This window comes from Camarhynchus parvulus, chromosome 2 (genome assembly GCF_901933205.1).
Source record: "Camarhynchus parvulus chromosome 2, STF_HiC, whole genome shotgun sequence".
In the NCBI taxonomy this organism is placed as follows: domain Eukaryota; kingdom Metazoa; phylum Chordata; class Aves; order Passeriformes; family Thraupidae; genus Camarhynchus; species Camarhynchus parvulus.
The window spans coordinates 16,787,936-16,810,875 of NC_044572.1; the positions used below are offsets into that span (position 1 = coordinate 16,787,936).

At 37.8% G+C, this 22,940-nt stretch overlaps 2 protein-coding genes across 2 annotated transcripts in view; one reads left to right on the top strand and one right to left on the bottom strand.

Moving 5' to 3' along the window:
• LOC115901221 (protein adenylyltransferase SelO-like) overlaps positions 1 to 19,912 on the top strand; it is a 23,513-nt gene extending 3,601 nt beyond the window's left edge. Inside the window, exons 7-19 of the mRNA XM_030943664.1 lie at positions 3,746 to 3,813; positions 4,157 to 4,244; positions 5,090 to 5,159; positions 5,804 to 5,876; positions 6,441 to 6,524; positions 8,555 to 8,684; positions 9,246 to 9,290; positions 9,379 to 9,460; positions 9,550 to 9,642; positions 12,710 to 12,789; positions 13,644 to 13,687; positions 17,498 to 17,577; positions 17,895 to 19,912. Coding sequence (XP_030799524.1) covers positions 3,746 to 3,813; positions 4,157 to 4,244; positions 5,090 to 5,159; positions 5,804 to 5,876; positions 6,441 to 6,524; positions 8,555 to 8,684; positions 9,246 to 9,290; positions 9,379 to 9,460; positions 9,550 to 9,642; positions 12,710 to 12,789; positions 13,644 to 13,687; positions 17,498 to 17,577; positions 17,895 to 18,017 — 1,060 coding nt within the window. The 3' untranslated portion in view covers positions 18,018 to 19,912. The remainder of the gene's footprint in view (positions 1 to 3,745; positions 3,814 to 4,156; positions 4,245 to 5,089; positions 5,160 to 5,803; positions 5,877 to 6,440; positions 6,525 to 8,554; positions 8,685 to 9,245; positions 9,291 to 9,378; positions 9,461 to 9,549; positions 9,643 to 12,709; positions 12,790 to 13,643; positions 13,688 to 17,497; positions 17,578 to 17,894) is intronic.
• A 1,551-nt stretch (positions 19,913 to 21,463) lies between these two features.
• The window catches only part of APBB1IP (amyloid beta precursor protein binding family B member 1 interacting protein), a 62,713-nt gene continuing 61,236 nt past the window's right edge, over positions 21,464 to 22,940 (bottom strand). Inside the window, exon 14 of the mRNA XM_030944114.1 lies at positions 21,464 to 22,000. Coding sequence (XP_030799974.1) covers positions 21,464 to 22,000 — 537 coding nt within the window. The remainder of the gene's footprint in view (positions 22,001 to 22,940) is intronic.

Here is a 22,940-nt window from a genome sequence, read left to right on the forward strand (position 1 = left end):
ATTCAAATTCTAGAATCTAGCCAACTAGGAAAATGTGGAAAGGGGCTATTTTTGTACTGTCATTTTTAAGATTGCTGGGGAGAATTGTCAGTCATATGAACAAATATTAATATTGGAGGTAGAACTGAATGTAGGCAATTACTCTCAATTCTTTATCTATGCAAACATCCCTTGAGCAGAGAGAGAGTTTGTAAAAAAAATTTTAAAATTAATTCTGTGTGAACCAAAGGAGACTAACACACTCATTCATTTGGATTATTTTCTCAGAATCAAGTAACTGAATATTTTCAGATGATCAAGTTTAAAATACCAAGTTCATTTTGTGTTCCAAGTAGTCTGAAGTCTGTACTGCAGTGTTTCAGGCTTTAGAGAAAGCAAATGTTCTGCAGAAAAGGCCTGTACTCAGCTGCCACATGGCTAGGTGTCTGTATTTGCAAAGTGTCTGCAAATCTCTCTAGCATTAGTTCTAACTCATTTGCTCTGTTGAAGTGCAGCGTTTGTAAATGACATTTTTGATGGTTTATTCACTGACTTCATCTTGAGACTCTTTGCTGTTGGCTGTTAATGCAGAACTTTAAATCTGTCTGAATATCAGCAGGAAATCATTTGGCAAGTTAGAGCCTCTCTTTGCTGTCGTCTCAACAAATTGTTCAGTGCAAAACCAGTATGAAATTACCCCTTTGCTGTGCACGAATTCTACTGAGCACACAGTGTGCTTTAGCTCTCTGCTGGCAGATTGGTTAAATGCCTGGCTCTCTTAACTGTTGTACAAGCTCTCCAGACTGTTTGCGAGACTTAATTTGGAAAAACCCCAGCTGACAGCCATATTCTTCCCGATGGGGAGCTGTTGTACTGGGGCTGGTGGGATGCACTTAACAGAGGTCTTGTCAAGTCTTGGCAGAAGTGGGAGGAAAAACCTTATGGCTTATCTCAGAACACCCAGCAGGTTGGTTTGCTCTATTAATTTTAAGTACTGTGTTCCCAATGGGGTGCTCCAGTTTATGACTATACTGCCAGATACAGAACACTTCATACAGTACCATTTTAGTCACATACTGAGACTACCAGTGAGCAGTGTTACCCATTAAGTCAAAAGAGTGAGCCAATATGCATTGGCTCCGTTTTCTGAGTGGCTTTACTTGCATGGGGCTTGATGTTCATGCAGAACAGCAGGCAGAGCACTGGGAGTGTAAAGTCAAGCCCTTAGGTGAGAGCCAGGTAGGGAGGGATATCAGCCATCCATCCATCCATCCATCCATCCATCCATCCATCCATCCATCCATCCATCCATCCATCCATCCATCCATCCTTCCGTGAGTGCTGTTCCAGCTTCTTTGGTATGGGAGCAATTTCAGTGCTCTGTTTCCTGTGGGTGAGTGTACAGCTGGTCTGTTGCTGCCTTCTCTCCAATAATGGTACTTACCAACTGCAGGGACCATTGGAGAGCTACTTTTCTAGTGGGAGTGTGTGTCTAGGTGGCTGCTCAGCGACCTGGCCAGCTCTCAAGTGTTTCATGTCTGTACTAACTAAATGTTGACGGCCCCATGGATTTTTTATCTGCAGTAGAAGTGCTGGCATTCCGTAGGAATTTTGCAGAGAGCCTGCTAAGAGTTACACAGTAAAAAGGAAACAACCTTTCTGGCAGAGGTCTGTTCAAAACAGTAAAGTTTAGTAGCACGACTTTTGCGCCTTCTGTCCCTAGTGTTCAGCTGCACACAGTATTTTGTAGGTGTCTGAGGTTCCTTCTTGGTTTCTGGGGTTTTTTTTGTGTTCTCTTGAAGGATTAAGGTTTTCTTCTTCCATCTCATTTGCATCAGAGCTTTTTGTACTTAATCCTACAGACATACTAGTTGGTTTCAAATGAGTATTAAAAGAAAAAACAAAACACCCTAATTCTACGTGTATCAGTACAACTCCAATAAAAGGAGCAGATTGATTTCTGAATATTGTCCCCCTCCTGAAATAATTCACTGCCTGTTCTTTGCAGTTAGCAGAACATTCAGCTTGAATAGCTACTAGGTATCTTTAAAAATACTGAATACAATAACAGTAATTTAGTTTCAAACCCACAGTTACTGTTGCAAGCAACTGCACTAGGTAAGACTTCATACTATTTCTTTTTAGGACCTTTTTGTACATATTTATGTTTATATGGATTTCCCACATTTTTTGGTTCAACTGAATTCTTTCTCAAATTTTTATGCTCAAGTATATAAAACCAGAATCTAGTGTACTTCCAAAATTTAACTCTTGGGAATTAACACTGTGGCTGTCTTCAGTCATATTTAGGAATGGAATAATAGGTTTGTCTCTTGTTCTTTGCTGTCTACCTCGAAGAAAAGTTTGGTTCTGTCTTCTCTGCTTTCTTCAACTACCTAATAGGAGATATAAATAACTGCATTGAATATCAAATAGCATACCACCCAACTATATTTTGAATCATGGAGTCATAATTTGGGTTGGAAGAGACTTCTGCTGGTCTAGTCCAATTCCCCCTCAATGAGCAGGGACATCTTCCCTAGATCAGGTTGTTCAAAGCCCCCTCCAACCTGCCCTTGAATATTCCATGGATGGTGCATCTACTGCCTTTCTGGGGCAACCTGTTCAGTGTCTCACCACCCTCTGAGTAAAAAACTTCTTCCTAGAATCTGATCTAAACCTGCCCTCTTTCAGTTTGCAGCCATTCCTCCTTGTCCTATTGCTAGAGGCCCTGGTAAAGGGTACCTGTCCAGCTCTTGTAGCCTCCTTTGGGGCCTGGAAGGGGCTGTAAGGTCTCCCTTTATTCCCCATGAACAGCCCCAGCTCTCTGTCTGTCCTCACAGGAGAGGTGCCCCAGCTCTCTGGTCGTTTCCAGACCCACTCCAATAGGTCCATGTCTCCCCTGAGTAGAAGAATATTTTCCAGTTAACAAGCAAAGATAAAGGAGAATTATACAAACAATTATACAAAGTGAGCTAAATTATCCTCCTGCTAGAGCCTTGAACAAGGAGTCTTCTGTGCCTATTGAGGGGATAAAATCTCTTTCAGAAGGTGGCACCAAGCTGGATTGTTAGTGTTTTGAAGAGAAAACTTCCTTCTTGTTAACCTTAGAGGAACATGATGCCCTTGTTTGTGAGGATTGTGAGTTTGTGAAGATTGATTTTTCCTGACAGAACAGAAAACACAAGGAAATTACATATTTTATTTAAACAAATTAATGCAAGTTGTGAAATACTTTAAAGCAAGTTGTACTGAACTCTCACAAACCTCAATATTTCGATAAACATGAAGATTTATAGGATGTGCAGAATTTGAAGGCAAATGAGAGGAAGAGATTGGTTTTAAAAATCTAAGTACCAGTAGCAGTGATTGCTAAGGATCTCAGACCTGTCCCTGAAGTTTCTGACATAATTTTGGCTCACATAAAGGGCAACCTCCATCTGATGCAACAATTTGGTTTCTAATTTCTCTCTCCTCATGATTTCCATGTTGTCCCCAGGGAAATTGGGACTTAGTTAATGTTACAATCACACTAATCTGTCACTGAGGCTCCAAGTGAATGCACTGCTCTTTTTGAGAGCAGCCATCTTCCAAGAAAAGCCTCAGCATATTCTTTGCCTGTGTCGTTTGTATATACAAGGCTATGCCACCAAAACAATCTTTCTTCTTATGAAGAAAATTAATTTACATAAAATATCACTTTTATCTTCAATATTAATTACTTTTGCTGAGATAACTTTTAACATTAATTTCTTGTTTGCTACAGCTTAGTTGTAAGTGATGATGATGTGTGGAGAGACCAGTTTTACAATGGAAATATTAAGAAAGAAAGAGGTAATGAACATATTTTAAAATGTTACAACATTGTAACTTAATTCTCCATGAAAAAGTGTGTAATAAAAGTAACAAATTGGCTTAATTTAATTTATTATGATTTGAAACCCCTCCTGAGAAAATCTTTATCATTAAAGCTTTATCAATAAAGTGCATGTGTAGTAAAATAATGTTATACATATTCATCTGTTATGTGTTAGGCATACTTACAAAAATACCATTTGAACTGTGTATATACAAACTCTGTGTCTATAGAAACAACCCATGGTGGCTTTTGCTATGGAACTGTTTTATTTTGCTGATGCTCTGTTTACATTTAAACACACTTGTCTTTGTATTTAAGGTGCAATAGTGCTACGACTTGCCAAGTCGTGGTTTCGTATAGGATCCTTGGAAATCTTAGCTCACTCTGGGGAACTGGACTTACTAAGGTTTGAGTTGAATCTTCACAGTAACTGAAATAGTTTTCTCAAGCACCAAATTACATTAGAATTCATGTATACAGTTGGAATTTAGACATAAATTATTTAGCAAGTGAGATTACATAATTTAGAAAGGTAACCTGCTATTTTTATACAGGCATACCAAAGATCTTACCTCACAAGGGTAAAACCCTTGAGATGTTCTAAAAGCCTGGATCTTACAAAATGAGGAAAGTTTTATACCTAAGTACTTCTGGTAACTAAGCGCTAGGGAGGAGTTGTTTTGGAAAGATTTGTAAGTTGAAAGTGTAAGTTCCTACATTTCTCAGTTTTCTGTGACAGGTCCTGCAAATTTCAATGCATGTATCCCATTTCCCTAAGTCTGTCTTGTAGGAATGTGGAGAACTGTTTTGGGAACAGCCAGCTACTGTGGAAGTAACCCTACTCCATAAGAATTCAGCCATAACATTTTCTTTGTGAGAATTCTGATGTAAAATTGTTATTCCTTGTAATCTTCTACTGTTTTTTTATAAACTCTTTTTTTTCCCCTAAAAATTGGATATTGGTGCATGCAGAAGGGTGTCCTGGTGTGCTCTGGAGATTTGATGTGGGTATAATTTTCACTCTGTGTGGCAGTCTCCAATCATATTTATGACTACAACCTTAGGTTTTATCTCTAAGCATTTTGGAAGAGCTTAATCTAATAAATAGACTAAGTCTAAATAGACTGAGTTTTTTAATAACTATTTGTGGCAAGCAGTAGATCAGCATTTTGCTGTTTGAAAGGAAGAATTTTTAATGATCAGTTCAAAAGTACCATTTTTGTTTAAAGAATTCTGTTTCTGCTATTACAGAAGATTGCTGGACTTTATCATCCAGGAACATTTTCCGTCAATAGCTATGAATGATTCAAACAGATACCTGGTAAGTCTTTTTTAAGAGTCATTTTTATTTTCCACAAGCATGTGAAGAAAAATTACAGGAAGATCTTCACAATTTCAAGTTTTACAAGATTTTAAAATTTGAAGTGAGCTTCCAGGTTTTATTAGCAAAAGTTTGTTGATTTTCTGCAGTAAAAAATCTGCTTCTTGATTTTTTTTGTTTTCTCAAAGTCAAATGTGAATATTTTTTACCAGTTTCCATTTTGGAAATGTTTACTGTGAAGCTTCCATTTTCTGTTGTATTTTGTTCTCTTACTGCTCAGGTTGTTGGTGGTCAGTGGTCATGTTGTGATGAAATGTGCTTTTGCTGATGTAAATGTAGTATATATAGTATATTCTAGTACATTGCCTAGTATACAGAGTGTCTTATGTTTTGGTTTGGGATTTTAAAATTTTACTTCTTAGGTTCTTTAAGGGCATCTGTGTATACTTATTTAGCTATAGTATTTGCTGCATAAGGTTCTTCTGCATTCACATAATTTAGAATGGGAATGACAAGTCGTGACAGACAGATACTTAAATTTGAAAAATAGAATGTATTACATATTTCTAAAGTGAATTAAATGCTTATGTATTTCAATGTTTCTGATACAGAGGACTTGAAGTAAAAAATATATTTGATTTCAGGAGTTTTTCTCTACGGTTGTGTCAGAGACTGCAAATCTCATTTCCTTGTGGATGTCTGTGGGGTTTGCACATGGTAAGGTGCCAGATGGCATTGGCTTTAGGGGAGGGGCACTTTACAGTAATGGACTTAAAAATGGCTTTTATTTGTCACCTTGGTATTTTGTTCTGCTGATGTCTTCACCTACAGCTTTATCTGTCTTACAAGGGGCTTTTGTGACAGAGTTACACTGCCTGATCTCTCAGAGCACAGCTCTGACAGGATGAGAATAGGGGAGCAAGAATTCTCACAGCTGTTGCAGCGGTCAGGGTACAAAAACAGGGTGCTGATGCCATGTGTAAGAGTTTAACTGCTCTGAATTTGATCCCTCCACATCCAGCCCTGGCCTGTTACAGTGCTCAGGACATGGAGCTGTCTGGCTCTGCCACAGATTTGTGGGATTTACCCCAAAACAGCAGCAGGAGCAGCAGCCTGGGTGTGCTGCAGGGCATGGGCTGGGGGCACAGGGATGGGACATTCTCCAGAGTCTGATTCCTGAGAGCTCTCTAAATTCAGTGCACCTGTTTCACAGCAGATTGCCTAGAGCCTGGAGTTCAGGTGGAGTTTTAACTTTTGTTTCTCCTTTCTGTTTAACTGTAGGAGTGTGCAATACAGATAACTTCAGTTTATTGTCCATAACAATAGATTATGGTCCATTTGGATTTATGGACTCCTATGACCCAAGTGAGTGAAGCAATTTTTTTTTCTTTACTTATAATAATCTTTTTATATTAAATTGTAAAGTTTCCATAGCATGAAAACTCCTTTCATTATTAGAAAAACCCTAAGCATGTGTACTGTATGAAGAGCTTTAGGGGAAAAAAATTGCATTAGTGACCAGTTTTATGATACACTATATAGGTTGCATTCAAGGACTAAAAGTCTTGTTAATAATTATAAATATTACTATTAAGCCCATTTCCATGAGAGTGTTTCCACTTGAACACCATCAATTCAACAGATACTACAACAGAAGCCTAGAAAACTAGAAATTGTGTAAAAATTGTGCATTGTGGCGGGAAGCAGCCAAAAGCAAAAGTGGAATACAGTAACTTTGCATGCATGAAAGCTCTAGTTTTATAGTCACAGCAGTAATTATATGTTGGAAGAAAAGAAATCAAACCTACACAGTCATGGTAACCTTTCTTTGAAAGTATTAACTCAGCCAGTCTGGGATTGATAGGTACAGGTTCAGTATGTACATAAATGTGTATTCTTAGAATATTGTTTATAGTTTGCAACTGAATAAACTTCAGAATCAGCAGTGGTTATCTTGCTATGTGTTTTCATGCCTGCAGCCTCAAGTTAAGGAAAAGTCATGAGAATAAATGTCGTATTGTTTCTATTGTATTGAACAAAATGGGGATTTTTTTGGTTTTAGATCTTTCTTTATAGGGTGGGTTGAACCCACGTGGCAATTAAGGATCCACAAGCCACTAGTTCACTCCTCCCTGCTGTGGGCTGAGGGAGACAATTGGAAAAGCAAGGCTAAGAAAAAGCTTATGGGTCAAGATAATGACATTTGTATAAGTCAAGGGGAAAAAAATGGCAGGAGTGAGCAGCAAGTGATGCAAAGAGAGTCACTCACCATATGTCACCACCAGACTGATGCCAAGTCATTTCCCAAGCAACAACTGCCTTGGAAAAACTACCCCCAGTTTTTATTGCTGATCATGATGTTGTAAGTGTGGAATATCCCTTTGGTCAGCTGAGCTCAGCTGTCCCAGCTGCATCCCCTCCTAGCTGGCCCACTCAAGCCTCATTTGCTGGGGTTGCAGAATGAGAATTGAGCCCTTGATGCTGGGCCAGCCCTGCTGAGCGATGTGTAGAACATTGGTGTGCTATCAGCACTGCTTTGGTCACAAGTCCAACACACGGCTCCAGACAGGCTGCTGTGAAGAGAACTGACTCTACCAGCCAGACAGTGCACCCTAGAGCCAGATGAGAGGTGCTGGAGTCAAAATTCAGATTGGAACCACTCACCAGATCTGACAGATGAGTTGGAAGTCTCCTGCTTAAAGCTCCATTTGCTGTCAGTGTCCTCTGAGCACTCAGGTGATGCTGTGCATTGATCAGCTTATCTGGGTTTGATCTGAGTGAGGGGCTCCCACTCATCCCCTCACAGACTGCTGCTGTAGATAGAATATTTTACTACTGGATATAAAATCCAGATATAGGCCTATTTTTTATGTGAATACAAAGCTCACTTGTCCAGTTGAAACAAATCTTGCTTAGGTGGCCTATGAAATACATGTTTACTATACAAGTAAATACATGTTTACTATATGAGTGACTTTTCCATAAATACTTAAATCCCAAATCTAGTTGGACATTTGTTTGCTTAATCTATGTGCTAAATACTAGCACTAGATGTAGTAAAAATACTAGTTTTAAGTGTAAAAGACTGTTTTTAATGCAAAAGTGTTTATTTTTCTATGTAACCATCTGAATTTACCTTGTATCTTCAGGTAGGAAAATGTCACTTGTGACACATGGGAACTTCCGTGTGAATTCCTTAGATTTGCAAATAATAGATCTTGAGTTAATTCACTTTAAATAAGTATTCTTGTGATCTAATTTTAAATATTTAAGTAGTTTTAAGTCTTCTATAAGTTTGCTGTGTAAGTATAAAAATGAATGTATTTCAATATTTTAACTTTACTTCTTTATTGTAATTACTCTGTTATGGAAAAATAATGTTTTGTTTGAAACAGATTTTGTTCCAAACACATCTGATGATGAAAGGAGGTATAAAATAGGAAATCAGGCAAGTGTTGGGCTGTTTAATCTGAGCAAGCTGTTACAAGCTCTAAAACCTTTATTGGATCCCAGGCAGAAGCAGCTGTAAGTAATCCTTAAAATATCATAATACTTAAAGGAACTAGTGAGATGAGAGACGCTGTAATCACCATATGCTTAGGAAAGAAAGGGATTTGCTTTAAAAATATTTTTTTTAACTGGGAATTGATTCTGGATTAGTTGTTGGCCAGAATAAGATTGGAGGGCAGGGAGAAAAGTTTTTGTTGGTCAGGAATAGTAGTAAAATAGGACTATAGGGAGCTATTAAATGTTGCGTGATCCTTTTTCCTCTCACTAAGGTAGCACTTTTGCCCATAGTTTTCTGTTCTAAGTTTGCCTAGCTTGTTTTGTAAGACATTTACTTCGGAAGACCATGCATCATCCTGAAGTAATGAAGTAGTATTTTATTAGCCTCTTGTAAAGATTCTTATATGAAGAACAGATCCCAGATGATTCAGAATATCAGTGTTTCCGAGAGAGCAGGCAGAAGTTTTTGTTGTTTGGTGTACAGCAGGATTATACCTGCAGCAGCATTTTAGTTCCTTAGAACTTGACATTTTAGTCCCTTAGGCATTTTAGTCCTTAGAACTTTCTTCTGTTTTGCAGAGCTTCCCAGATTTTGGAGGGGTATGGTGAGCACTATCACAGTCGGTATGCACTTTCAGAACTGAAACCTTCTAGTCACAATACTATAAAATATATAATGTTCACAACTTCCATACTTTGTTACTATTTTCAGTTTCACAGAACTATTCAAAACAAAATTGGGTCTTCTTGGGGAGAATGAGAATGATAACTATTTGATTGCTTTCCTCTTAAAAGTGAGTTTACTTTGCTAATTTTGTTGGCAAACATCTGAACTGGCACCCCACACTTGAAAAGCACTCATAGAAGTATCTGTATTCACTAGATTATGGAAGATACAAAGGCTGATTTTACAATGACATTCCGAGAGCTGAGTGAAATTACTGCAGACCAGTTAAAGGAGCTCCATATTCCTGAGGTATAAATACAAGCACCCAATCCTACAAATGCTTAATATAAAAAGAGTAAATCAAGTTGGACATAACTCTGATATAGTAGAGGCTGTCTCAAGCCATGATTTGTCTGGGAAATGTGTTATTGTGTCATTATTAAGGGACAGAGGGACTAATACACCTGTGTCAGGTTACCCCTTGTTAAGCCTGTATCTGCTTGTCTTGGTATCTAATGATAAGTGAGATTCCATCTCAACATAAACTCCTGCTACAACTCTTTGCCCAGAGTGGCCTCTGCCCGGAGATTGGTTTTAAATGTAACTTAAAGCATAAGAATACATTTTGCTCTTGTGTCCTGCTCAGCCTTCTATCTCATCCTGTGTTGCTCTAACTCAGCCTATACTTATTCTTCAGGACCAAGTATAACCATATATGAAATACATGAGAGAATTTAAATTTTTTACCTGGATGTAGTGCAATCTTTGAAAGTGGAAATATAGCTGACATATTTGAAGTGGACTGAGATGCTAGGCAAGTCATAATTGAATAAAAAAACAAAAGGGAAATTCTGAAAAAGAAGCTTGTAATCTGGTTCTGAAAAGAAACCTAAACTGGAAAGAAAATAGCTTTTTTTGTGAAAGCCAAAGTGATTTTTTTTTCTTTTATTCTTTAATACAATGTTGTATTTCCATGTGATGAATATTGTTCATTTTGCCTGGGAAACTTCATTGCCTTCCCCAAACATCTGATTTATGTCTGTTTGTTTTTGAAGCCAATTTAAAATGAGAGCAGGTGGACTTAGGAGGTTGTTTTTAGGCAGCAGGATGATAATGTAAAACACTGAGTGAAAATGAGGAGTTGATGGTTCTTTCTCCAAGTATAATTAAGTGGTTTTGAGCAAATTTTCTGGTTTTCCTTGTTTTCTTCTGTTAAATAAGAGGTCTGTCCTGACCTTCTCTATGAACTTGAAGCCATTAAGAGTTTAAAAGTTTAGATACTCTAGAGGTAAGCAACAAAAAGCAAAAAAAACCCCAGGAGTTGTGGCCTTGGAATTATTTTTTTTTGCACAGGAGGGTGGTAAGAGGATGGGTGTATTTGTAAGAGAAGGTATTTTTGTCATAGAACCCAAGAGATTTTCCCTTTATGGCAACTCCATCTTCCCATCTTTGAAGGTGTTGGCTGAGGAACCAGCAATTGTGGTGTAGTTGTGATCCTGCTGCTACACCAAGGGTCATTTCCAGCCTTCACTTGGTAGCAACCTGATCTTTTTTTTCCCCCACACAATGAAATTATTTAGCCCACAAATTCTGAGTTCCAAAACTGATGTGGAAAAACAAGTACAATTTTATGCTGGAAAAAAGTTTTCATTGTTTTAAAGAACTTAAAATTTAAAGTAATTTCACCTCTGTTTATTTACACACCAATACATTTATAAGTAAGTTTTCATATTGATTTTTATATCACTTAAGATTTTTTCAGCTGCATACCAAAATTGACCAAAAAATGGTAGAACACTGCAGGAGTCCTTATATTTAATATTAACTGAAAACATTCTGAAATTCCTCCCAAAGCAGCCTAACTCTGCACATCTTTGAACAAATGCTTGATTCTCATACTCACCTGTTATGCACCTGCCTGATTCCCAGCTCTTAGTCATTTCTGTGCTCATTTTTATGATCAAATATAGTTTTCATATATTTTTTACTCTTATTCCTCAAAAAAAACCACAAAACCAAAAAACCCAGATGGGATCAAAACTTTTTCTTCTTGTTTTTAATTTCCCTTACCTTTTTTTTTCTCGAATATGTGCTGTTTAGCTCCTTTTATCTATGTCCATTTCATCCTAATCTGTTCTTTCTCTGAAGTTCATTTTTTGTGTGTGAGCTTTGGCTGCTTTCAGCTGAGGAATATGAAGCAGCTGTTAGTTCAGTGTAATCAGCCAGGGAGGCCTGGTCTGTGTTTGCTGTCCAGCATGGAGGCAGTAACCCCAAGCTCTGATTCCTTGCTGTCAGCATCTTCCAAGTTCTGTCTCCTCTCCTGCTGTCTCTATTCTTCTCAGTTTTCTTCCCTGTAGACTTTAGTTTCTCTTTCTCTCCACCTTTTCTTTATTTATATATTTTGGTTATTGCACAATTTTGGATGAAAAACAACTCTATAAATATATCTGACCCATGTATGAGTCTCAGAAGAGAGTGAAACCTGTAATTATGTAGCTTAAAAAATCAAATAGGCCAGACAATAAGCCAAGGAAGACAGGGGTTAAGTGCTGGAGGTGTTTAGGTAAAATTTGTCATAACAGAGATGAATACATGTGGATGTATCATGCTAGCAAAAATAAATAATTTGAATACAGAGGAAAAGATACTAGTAGAATGTTTAGGGAGAAAATTCTTTGAAGGGTCATAATACGTTTACTTTTTAAATCCTTTTATTGCTCATTTTCCTGCTTTCAGCTGGGATAAGAGTTAATTTTCTTCCTAGTAGCTGGTACAGTGCCATGTTTTGGATTTAGATTGTGAATAATGCTGATAATACAGTGAAGGTTGAGTTGTTGCTGAGCAGGGCTTACACTGAATCAAGGACTTTTCAGCTTCTCATGTTGCCCTGCCAGCAAGGACACTGGGGGTGGACTAGGAGCTGGGAGGGGACAGAGCCAGGACAGCTGACCCAAACTGGCCACAGGGATATCCCACAGCACTTGGTGCCATGCTCAGCAAATAAACTAGGGGAGAGCTCGGGGAGTTCTGCTTGGGAACTGGCTGGGCACAGGTTGGTGAGCAATTGATTTTTCATTTGCATCACTTGTTTCGGTTGGGTTTTATTTCTCTCTCCTTTTGATATTTTCCTTTTCATTGCTATTATGATTGTTATTATTAAATTATTTCAACTATTAAACTGATCTTATCTCAACCCACAATTTTTCTTACTTTTAACCTCACTTTAAACCTCAGTTGAGGGGGAGTATGAGCAAGTGGTTATGTGAGGCTTAGTTGACAGCTGGATCTAAAACACAGTATTTGTTGCTTACTTTGGTTTTTGCTTAACAGAAAAATAATTCTGATTATCTGTCAATAAATGTTTCTTTCTCTTCAGGAATTCTGGGCTCTCCAGGATCTGGGTAAACACAAATTATTTTCAGAATGGGTTACTATGTACCTCCTGAGATTAAACAGGTAAGTCTGTAGTAGTCTGATTGTAGTTTAAAGTGTGTATTTGCCAGAAGCAGGCAACTTTAATCTGCAGTGATTTTGCATAGTCTTTAATAGGTCTAATAAACTGGCCCAAACATGGTTTCATATGCCTTTTTTGTTTTCTTGGCTCTACATTCTGCTGGATTCAACAATAATTACTGTTGTAGTTCTGTTTTGACACTCAGGTACATAAAAATGACATGGTAGGAGTAATTTCTATTCTTTGTCCTTCATTGAGCACCTGAGAAGTTTTCTTTGGTTAACAGTTTTTCTTAAAATATCAATCCTACAGATTCAGTCCAAGAATCACAAACAGGCTTTGCAAGTACATAGGGATGAATAGTGTTTAATTACTGTTTATTTCTATATATTTACTATGAAATCACATTGCTGTATGGTGGCAGGGGATGGAAGTTGAACAGTTGCAAATACACAGATTGTGTTTGGAAACCATAGTGTTGCATAGATAGGAATGCACAGGATTCTTTTGTGTTAAATCAGTAAAGAATCTAACATTTTTTCTTAGTTATATATGGTATGCATGGCTAATACTAGTCAACATAAATACATATCAGGTACTTGGAAATTTTATTCAATAAATAAAATTCTTAGGGGGAAAAGTCAATACAAGGCACAAAACCTACAAGAAAGTGTGCAGTTTTTTCCAAGTCTAATTATTCATAGAGATTCACACCAGCTTCCGCCAAACACAAAAGCAGAGTACTTAATGATTTTAATGGAAGTCAAATAAGATATTTCTAAAAATAAATCAGCTTAATTCTCACTAGCTAAAGTGCTTTCTGTTTTTCTTCTTTTTGTTTGTTTTTGATGTGTAGTAACAATGGTGACTCAGATGCCAAAAGAAGAACAAGAATGGCAAGTGAGTAAAACAATCCAAAGGAATCATCTGCTTGCAGATGGCAAATATCTCTTTACATATGTTTCTTTAGCGTTAGATATTTTTCTTTTTGGGTAGAACTAAAATACAGTATATTTTTGAAGAGGAGAAACTCTTATTGTGCTGCTCCAAATCTTGTAAGAATACACGTTCATTCTGTCTGTCTCTGCCCTTTTTACATGCTACACAGAATTCAGATTTCTGATAGGGGCACACTTTTTCTTTCTGTCACCCAGAGGAAAAAGTCCTTGTGAAAGGACTATCTGGCCATAGGAGGCAAAGAAAGATGCTTTGATTCTTCTAGTTATTCTAAAGACAAAATGGCAAAGGTTCTGCAGTGAGGTATCACAGCAGAAACAGTGCATATGAAACACCAAGAATTGTTCAGCGGGAGATATTTTTGATCTGCAGTAAGCTGTGGTAAATTTGTGAAATTTGCTTATAAGAGAAAATGAGCTACTGAAAATCAATGGCCAAAAGGGAATAAAGGAACTACAAGATCTGATCAAACTCTGCGCATGAGGCTTCACTGTTACACTGCTTTGCAGGGTGCTGCCTGCAAAGCAGGGTGGAAATGGCTGCACTCTTTTGTTAGATATTGATTGGCCCCTTTTCTTCTAAAGCTCCAATTGATTTGCCAGGAAAATGGCAGGAGCTGGCACTGACTTTCAGTAATGAGGTAGTAAAATTACGGAGGGCACAATTTATGGTTTCAGGTTTGCATCCCCATTTTCTAACAAAGGCTCTATCCTTTTTAAAGAACACTTCATAAATTCTATATGCATTTTAGAAAGTTAATATGAAAAGAGCTACCAAGAAGAAATATTTATTTTATTGGTTTTCAATAGGGTTAAAAAGCTTCATCTGTGAGTTTCTGAGGCCCTTCACTCAATTATCATTTTGAATTTTCAAGCTCCTGTTTTCCTCAGCTAAAATTGAATGCTGAAAACTGTCTAAACACATTTCTTATTTTTCTGTATCATTTAAATCTGCTTTTAGAGAAAATCATGACATTCTCAGGGTTTATTCTAAATCAGAAAGGATCCTAATTTGTCAATGATCTTCTGCAAACCATCATTATGTTTTTCTACATGCACCTCAGAGGATCTCATAATACAGGCAGGAGACAGATGAAACATGGAAAAGGGTTTTTGCCTCCAAAATCACACTTGTGCTAATGGTCTTAGTTTTGGTAGCAGTCAAAACTTGATCTGCAAATATTCATGGTTCAGTTCATTTTCTTCCATATAATCAACCATCACTCTATTCATACTACAGAGCTGCAAAAAATTGTAATAGGCTACTGATTTTAGTTTGTTATTGTTTTATTTAAAATCAACAATCCTTGTTGGGCTTTTGCTAGGTGCTCAATATTACAGTGTGACTGAAATTTCTTACAGAGGTTTTTGGGATTTTTTTTTTTGTTCTTTTTTACATTTTTACATCCATGGATTTAAATAGATTACTGGTCTCTTTTAAAATTATTTCAGTTTTTGTTTTGTTTGTTTGTTTGAGCATTTGCTTGTAACAGCTTTCCTTGTCAGCACAACTTCCAGCAGAAATCTGGCTCAATTCAGTCAACTCTGCATGTTTACCCAGCATTTCATGTTGAAGACAAATCTGTCCTGGCTCCTCAGATTCTCAACTGGGTTGGGAAGTTCCACTAAATTGTGTACTGCTGTCTTTGATAGACCTTGAATATACTGGCATTAACACCTCATTATTCATCACCCTTACCTAATTGTAAATGTCATAAAAAATCTCACTTCTCAAAGTACATTAGTTTGAATCATTTAAAGTCATCATTATTCATTTTTTTTCTGTTGTTAGGAGTGTTTTATCTTGCACTGCCTAAACTTAGTTCTTCTGGAGGTGATCAAAAAGTTTTGACAATCCAGGTCTAAAATTGTATTTCTTTACAAAAGCAGCATGTAAAAAAAGTAGACCAGATCATGCTTATAAGGGCACAAAAGTTCTTTTGCTTTGTCCTTTTCTTACCTGGCTTGTATTACTCTTTCATAATTATCTTGTCACTTGTGTTAAATACCGATATTTTTAAAACCACTGTGAAACTTGTCAATTTGCAATTGTTAAGAATTTATTTCTGGGACAAATATTCTCCTGCTAAAATGACTCACAGCTCTAATGTGAATTACCATTTTTTGAATGAGTCATATGTTAACTTTTTCACCGTTTAAAATATTTTTAAAATAGTTATCACACTTTACTATTGATAACCCATTTACTGGATTAAATCAAATGCTTGGCCAGAGCAAATTGTTTTGCCAAGTGGTAAAACACTGTTCTTTAGCAGTTAGGGCAGAGTGTTGTTATGCCTGTCTACAGGTTATCAGGATTCCCAGTAGACAGTTGTATTTATTGGCTTTTTAATATGTGTAAGTACATACTGGACAGTGGGGATATGAAAAAGAAGAATTTCTGTGGCCCCTTCTAATACATTATTTGTACATAAAATAACTTAATAACTAATTGACTAAAGGAATTGAGTAGAGGGAAGTTTGAGATGGTAATTTTGATGATTCCTCTGCTTTTTCCAATACCCTCTTTCAAATATGCCGTCAGGGTATTTATAAGAATATTTTATAAAGGTCCACAGGTTTTTAAAAAGAAATATATAAACCTAACATTTATTAATATAAAACTTACTGAGACATCAGTGGAAAGAGAAGGAGATGAAGTTTGTGTATGTCCATAAATCACAGACTTTTGGTTTCAAGTGCATGAGTGAAACACCTTTGGTATCACTGATCCCTTAATGTAAAAAATGCTTACTGAATTGGGGAAAACATACAGACCAATGGCAAATTAAGACTTCAAAGCTGGCTTGAAGTGTTACAATGATTCTGTAATATTGTTTTGATCATTAGGTAAAGGGAAAACTTACTGAAGTAGAGTTCTAGCCTTTAATTGCAGAACAAAAATAAGAATTTCATTGACATAATCTGCTAGAAAGTTTAGAGAGCCATGTGTGCTTATTAGAATTGCTCCTGGCATATAGTTAGACAAAACTCCTTTTGTAAGTTGGGAGTGGCTCTGCTGTAGGATGTATCCTGGTTTACTAATTCAGCAGTTTCATTTTCCAGTATTGCCACATTCTCTCTACTGCTCATTAGACAAAAGCAGCCTGAAACAAGGCAGGGAAGCAGTGCAGTTGTGAGGGTTTCCAAAAGGATACAACAGGCAGCTGTGGAAAAAACTGAGGAACCTCTGCCTACCCCCAGCCAGGAGATTAAAAGGAAAGTTGAAAAAGTAGTTTCTAAAAAATACAGCTGAAATGTAACATTAAAGGCTTTTATGGCTAAACTTTTGTTACATGACATGGAAGGAGTATCTATATACATATACTTTGAAGGATATCCTAGTAATTACTTTGTAAATTAAATAATACAATATTCATTTTTGTGATCTCCAGGAAGGTATTGACAACATTGAAATGTTTTCTATCAACACAGCAGGAACCTGAGCCATGGTAAACTCATTGCACTCGAAAAGCCTGCTGGTGTTGCTGACAAGAAATCCTTCCTCTGTCAATGTTCTGTGCTACTCTAATTTCTGTTTGGCATTTTGGCACTACTGATAGTGCAAGTTTAAAAAATCCTTTTAGCAACTCACAGAATTAAGTAGATTGATAAATTCCTTTTCCTTTTTATGCATTTTTTCTTGATCTGCAAATTTAACTCTTCTTGAAGATTTCAGTGCATGTTTCAATTACTGTTTTCCTTTTGTTTAATATGTCTAACTAAATTTAACATTATTTACTCTTGGTTTCAGCTGTTAATCCTAGATACATACTTAGGAATTGGATGGCAGAATCAGCAGTGCAAAAATCTAATTTGAATGATTTCTCAGAGGTAAATTATCTTTTTTTTTCTTGACAGATTTAATAATAACTGGCATAACAGCTATTGAAAAAATTTTTACATTTACACTTTGAATTGTACTACATTTTGACCACAATTGTACCATGTAACACCAATTGCTATCTAAAGTATTAACAAAATTATTAGTAGTATTAATTATAACATAAATAGTAGTGACTGTATTAATAGTAGTACAAATTATAGTTAGCAATTCATGTGATAGTTTCTGGAGTCAGGAGGAAAAAAACTTTCCTTCTTTACCAGAAAACATTTGATATAAAAACTTACCCATTTTTAATGGCTTCCAGGTTCAGCTCCTAGAGCAGGTTTTACAGCAGCCCTTTCAGAGGCAGGAGGCTGCAGAGAGAGCTGGGTACTCCCTGCGCCCCCCAGCCTGGGCCAGGCATCTCAAAGTCAGCTGTTCATCCTGAGGGAAATTCAAACAAGCAAGAAGAGTGATCAAGGTCAAAGCTCAAGCCTTCAAATTGGGCTAATGGATCAAGCCACAGGAATTTCTCTCCCTTAGACTTTGTGGACTGGGATCTGCTACTGTTCTTGACCAACTTAGGAAGTCTCAAGATTAAAGAAGTGCATCACTATGGATGGTTGCATCAGCAGATGATACTGGCATTGACAACTCTGCCTCTCACATTCAGCTGTGCTTTACTTTGAGTCCCAATATTCAAGTTCTGCCAAACTGTAACACTTAACCTCTCAAAATTCATGCTGATCAGGTGGGTCTTTAGCTTAAAATAGCTTTTAGTGACTGATCAATTTAAAATCTATCTAAGCTAGTTTTAATAATGCAGTATTTTGATAAATTTTCTTCTTGCTGTTACACACTCATCAAATTTAGCTGTGTTCTGCAGACATAAATGTTCTCAAATCTTGCACACCTAGCACAGAGGATCATCTTAGACCTTGACACCTTTTCTCATTCTGATTATGTTTTGTCCCATTAAACTGACAAAAGATTTAAAGGAAATTCAGTTAAATAGTTAGCAAAGATGTCTGTCTTGGGAGAGACAAAAGATGTCTGTCTTACTCCGAAGTAAGTTTTGGTGTCTTTGCTGGTGTCAGGTGCTTATCCAGAGGACCACTTCTCTTTGAAAGTATCTTTTGATAGGAGTAGAAAGATTATTGGTGCATAGATATGAAGTCTCAGGAAAAATCTGCTGTTTGGCCCTGGAAAAGGACTGTGTTGGGAGCATCTCAGTTGAGACTGCTTCCATTTCAGGTATGGAGGAAGGTTAAAAAGGACATGCTGCAATTTCAGATATTTTCAGGCTAAAATACTGCAAGGTCTAGTGATGTGCAGACCATTTAGAAGACAAAAGGTTAGGTTGAGGTAGAAGGATTAATTTATTTTTGCAAATGCTTTGAATTACAGCTCTTCAATGATTCTGCATTGGAACAATTTTTTGTATTTTGCAGCATATTTTAGTACCAGATCAAGCCAGATAATTGTGTATCAATAAGAGGCAGCTTTGTTCTTTGAATAGAGTTTAAATCTTACATTTAAAAATTCCATGTAACCATGTACCTACACAAAATAGTTGATAGAGGTCTAATCATCACAGCATTTTACTTGATTTTTTGAGTTTTCTGTAGGCTTTGATTTTTTTGTTTTGAAGAAAGTTCAACTTCTTTTGTGTAAGATTAAGTGCATGAATTATGATCGACTGCAGATGTAAAATGTATTAAAATTGATTTTTTTGTGTTGTAACAAAAGAGAAGGGAGGAAATAGGGTGGGAGGCTGAGCATTCTGGTGAGAAGAGTGAATGCTAGAAAAGCCATTGTAAAAGTCTCAGTGCTTTGTGACCTTACTGTGGAACATTTTTCCAAGGACATGTTCTGCTTTATTTTGATGCTGGGTGTATATCTCATAAAAGTAATTTGATTTAAAAACAGTTGACTTGCAGACAGCTGTTGTCACCTAAGTATGTCAAATATGTGCACTCCTAATACCTAGTCAGAAAATGACACCTAGCTCTTCAATGATTCTGCATAATGCTTCCTTCAGTTATATATGGAAAGGGATTTGGAAACAGTAATCCTTTCCTCATTTTTAATTTTTTTTAAACTCCTGGTTTTAACCCTCTTACTTTTAGGCCATTGGTATTTTTCCCCTCCACTTTGAACTGAGGCTTGTATGAGCCTTGCACTGGTCTTGAGGGCATTTCTCAGTTTGGCAGTTTGAAGGTGCTTAGATACCTTTTGAATGTCCCAGTGTGTGAATTCAAGATTTCAGGTGACACTTCTGTTAATGGTGGGCATAGTTCTCTTGGTGGGAGCTTTTTGCTCAGTTCAGCTGAAAGCAAGGGAGCTCAAAAACCAGTAAGAGCTGGATGGACTCTCTCTTTGTCAGCTTAACATGGTGTTTATAGCAAAATCATTTCAGGAAGAAATGCATGTGGTTTCAAACACTGTTTTCAGCTTTAAATAAAATAAAACAAAAGAAAAGAAAAATTATTTAAAGTAGTAATTTCAAAGGGAAAGGTTCTTTATGAAGACATGGTTACAGCTTTCTTATTTCTGCTAAGCTTGTAATGCAGGTATGTAAGTACTGACAAACCAGCCTTAAGCCACAAATAAGACAAGAGGTGACCCAAAACACAGACAGTGGCACTGCCACCAGCTTGTCATTCTCTTGCCTCCACCACCACTTCTGGATCTAGGAATCCATTCTGACAAACACAGCAGGCTCACCCCCTGCTCTGTCAGCTGCTTTCATCCATTTATTTATTTAGACCACACACTTTGCTTTTTATGCTTTTTTATAATTCAAAATACAGAGACATACTGCTGATGGTATCTTAGAAGGTCAGGTGTGCATAAGAAGAGGCAAAGACCAGAATAAATAAAAAGTTTAGAAGGTATAGGCAAAAATTCTTTAAAATATTTGAAGTTCCAATTGCCAGTAAAATGGCTGCTCATTAACTGTGACACTTTGTACAGATATAAAATAGAAGCTATTTTTATTTAAGAGCTAACAATGAATGCTTCCTAAATGAACAAGGGAGAATTAAATGGGGAGAACAAATGAAAAAAATGTGGGAGGAGACATTCCTATCAGGTACAAGATAATTACAAAGTCTTTCTAGGTACAGTTTGAAGACAATGTTAACCAAGAGAAAAAAAAATCCTGCTTACCATAGAAGCATACATGATTTCAAAATAAAACTTTTTTCTTTGTCAAAGGTAACCAGATAAATGACATTTCAAAGCAGCAGCTGTGAATGCTGACAGGTATGACTCAGTTGCATATAGAAACAGGAGTGTATAACATTTGGGGTGACACTGTCAGGAAATGGCCCTGGCCCTAACTTGCATCTCACAATAATCTAGCTGAGGTTTAATTTTTAAGACAGACTATTTCAAAAAATTTTAAAAGCATCTTTGTATTGGAAGAAAACCCCCACAGCTGGAACTCTTCTGATAAAGAACTTTTAAGGGCATTTCTGTGAAAAGGGATCTTCCTTCCCACTTCTCAAAATTCGCATGAGGACATTGTATTTTTCCTTTAACTCCAATTCTACTAAAAAGGCAGCCAGAGTAGATGAATTTCAGTTTCTGAAATGGCTGGCTCCAGACTGCTCACCATCCCTGGCTGTTCTTGTGGAGGGAAGCAAGACTCTCCAGCTAATTCTTACCTTGGCCTGGTGCTGGAATGGGAGTTAACAGCAGGGGATGGTGAGGTGCAGGGGGAAAGGACAAAGGTTACAGGGACAAAGGGGGGACAAAGGGTAGCCCATCTTCTTGAGACCAAAAGGAACTCTGCAGGAGAATTCCTCCTGGAGAATGCGGATCCAGGCATGACCTTCTGTGGTGCCTCACAAAATCAGCTATGTCTTAAAGTCTACCCACTCCCACAGTTCAGGAGCTGTTACCCCTTTTCTTCTCAAGAGCTTTCATTAAGTCAGACATGAAATCTGCTTGCTTGCCTCCCCCTGTAATCAGAGGTGGCCCTGCTGACTGTGGCTCTCCACCTTGTCCTGTGTTTTCCAGCCTTTTGGGAGGAAGTGGTACAGGTTTCTTCACTGGAAGTGGTGGTGGCTTACTGGAGACAGATGGAGGTGGAGGGGGTAATGGCACATCTCCATTACTGCTGCTGGACACTGGTGGTGGTGGAGGCACAAAATCAGGAGGTGGTTCACAGAAATCAGATGATGGTGGTGGAGGAGGAAAATCAATCTTCAGTGTAGGTGGTGGTGCTGGAAAGCTCTCTGGATCTGTTAGGAAAATGCCACTGTCTCGTATCACTTTGGAGGGTAGAACTGGTGAAGCAGAAATAGCAGATGAACGCCTTTCAGGTGGAGGAGGAGGCTGCAGTGAGGTCCTCTTACTCTGGACTTTCTGTGGCCTCAGCAATGGTTGTGTCAGGCCAGGTGCACTGGCATTATTTGTTTCAGCCTTTAATAAGCAGGAAAACAAAAGGACAGACACAGTAAGTAAACATGTAAACTAATGCCACTGCCTAAGAACATAAAAAGATGTGAAAATACATGAGTGTAGTAGACAGGGAAATTAGGTGGAGTACATTTTGCCTGAAACATGAAGAGTATTTTGTTTTCTTTCTGAAGCTGGCCATAGAGGTTTTGACAGTGGAACCCTCCCTGTTGACAGTATTCACAGTGCTTCTTTGAATGCTGTCCACAGAAGATGAGTGCTTTTAAAATTTCAAGTAATTGCAGCTAGTAAGACTAACATCAAGGAAGTATCTTTGGGATTCATTGTCCTTGAGCTTGGAAGAAATGATCTTTGAATATTGACCACCTCTCCTGGAGCCCCCTGCCCTTCAGGGCCTTCTCCCATGGGACTCTTCCAAGAAGATCCCTAAAGATGCTAAAGTTAGCTCTCCTGGAGTCCTGGAGTTTGAAATGTGTCTCTCTGTCCTGCTACCTCTTCCTTCAATACTGAACTCCACAGTCTCGTGGTCCCTGCAGCCAAGGCTGCCCCAAGTGCTGCATGTCCAGCAAGGCCTTCCCTGTTTGTTAGTCTGAGGTCAGGCAACCCAGCATTCCTTGTGGGATTCTTCACTACCTGGGCCAGGAAGTTGTCATCAATGCTTTCTAGGAACCTCCTGCACTGCTTGTGCTTTGCTGTTTTGCTTCTCCAGAAGATGTCAGGGCAGTTAAAGCCCCCCAAGAACCAGGGCCTGTGACTGTGGGGCTGCTTCCAGCTGCCTGCAGAAGGCCTCATCCCCTCCCTCCTTCTGATCGGGCGGCCTGTGGTGAGCACCCACAATGTGTCACCGTTCCTAGCCTGCCCTTTTATCCTCACCAGGGCAGAGCTTGGCACACTCCAAGTGTTGCTTCACATCGAGTGCAACTCCACCACTGCACGTTCCTGG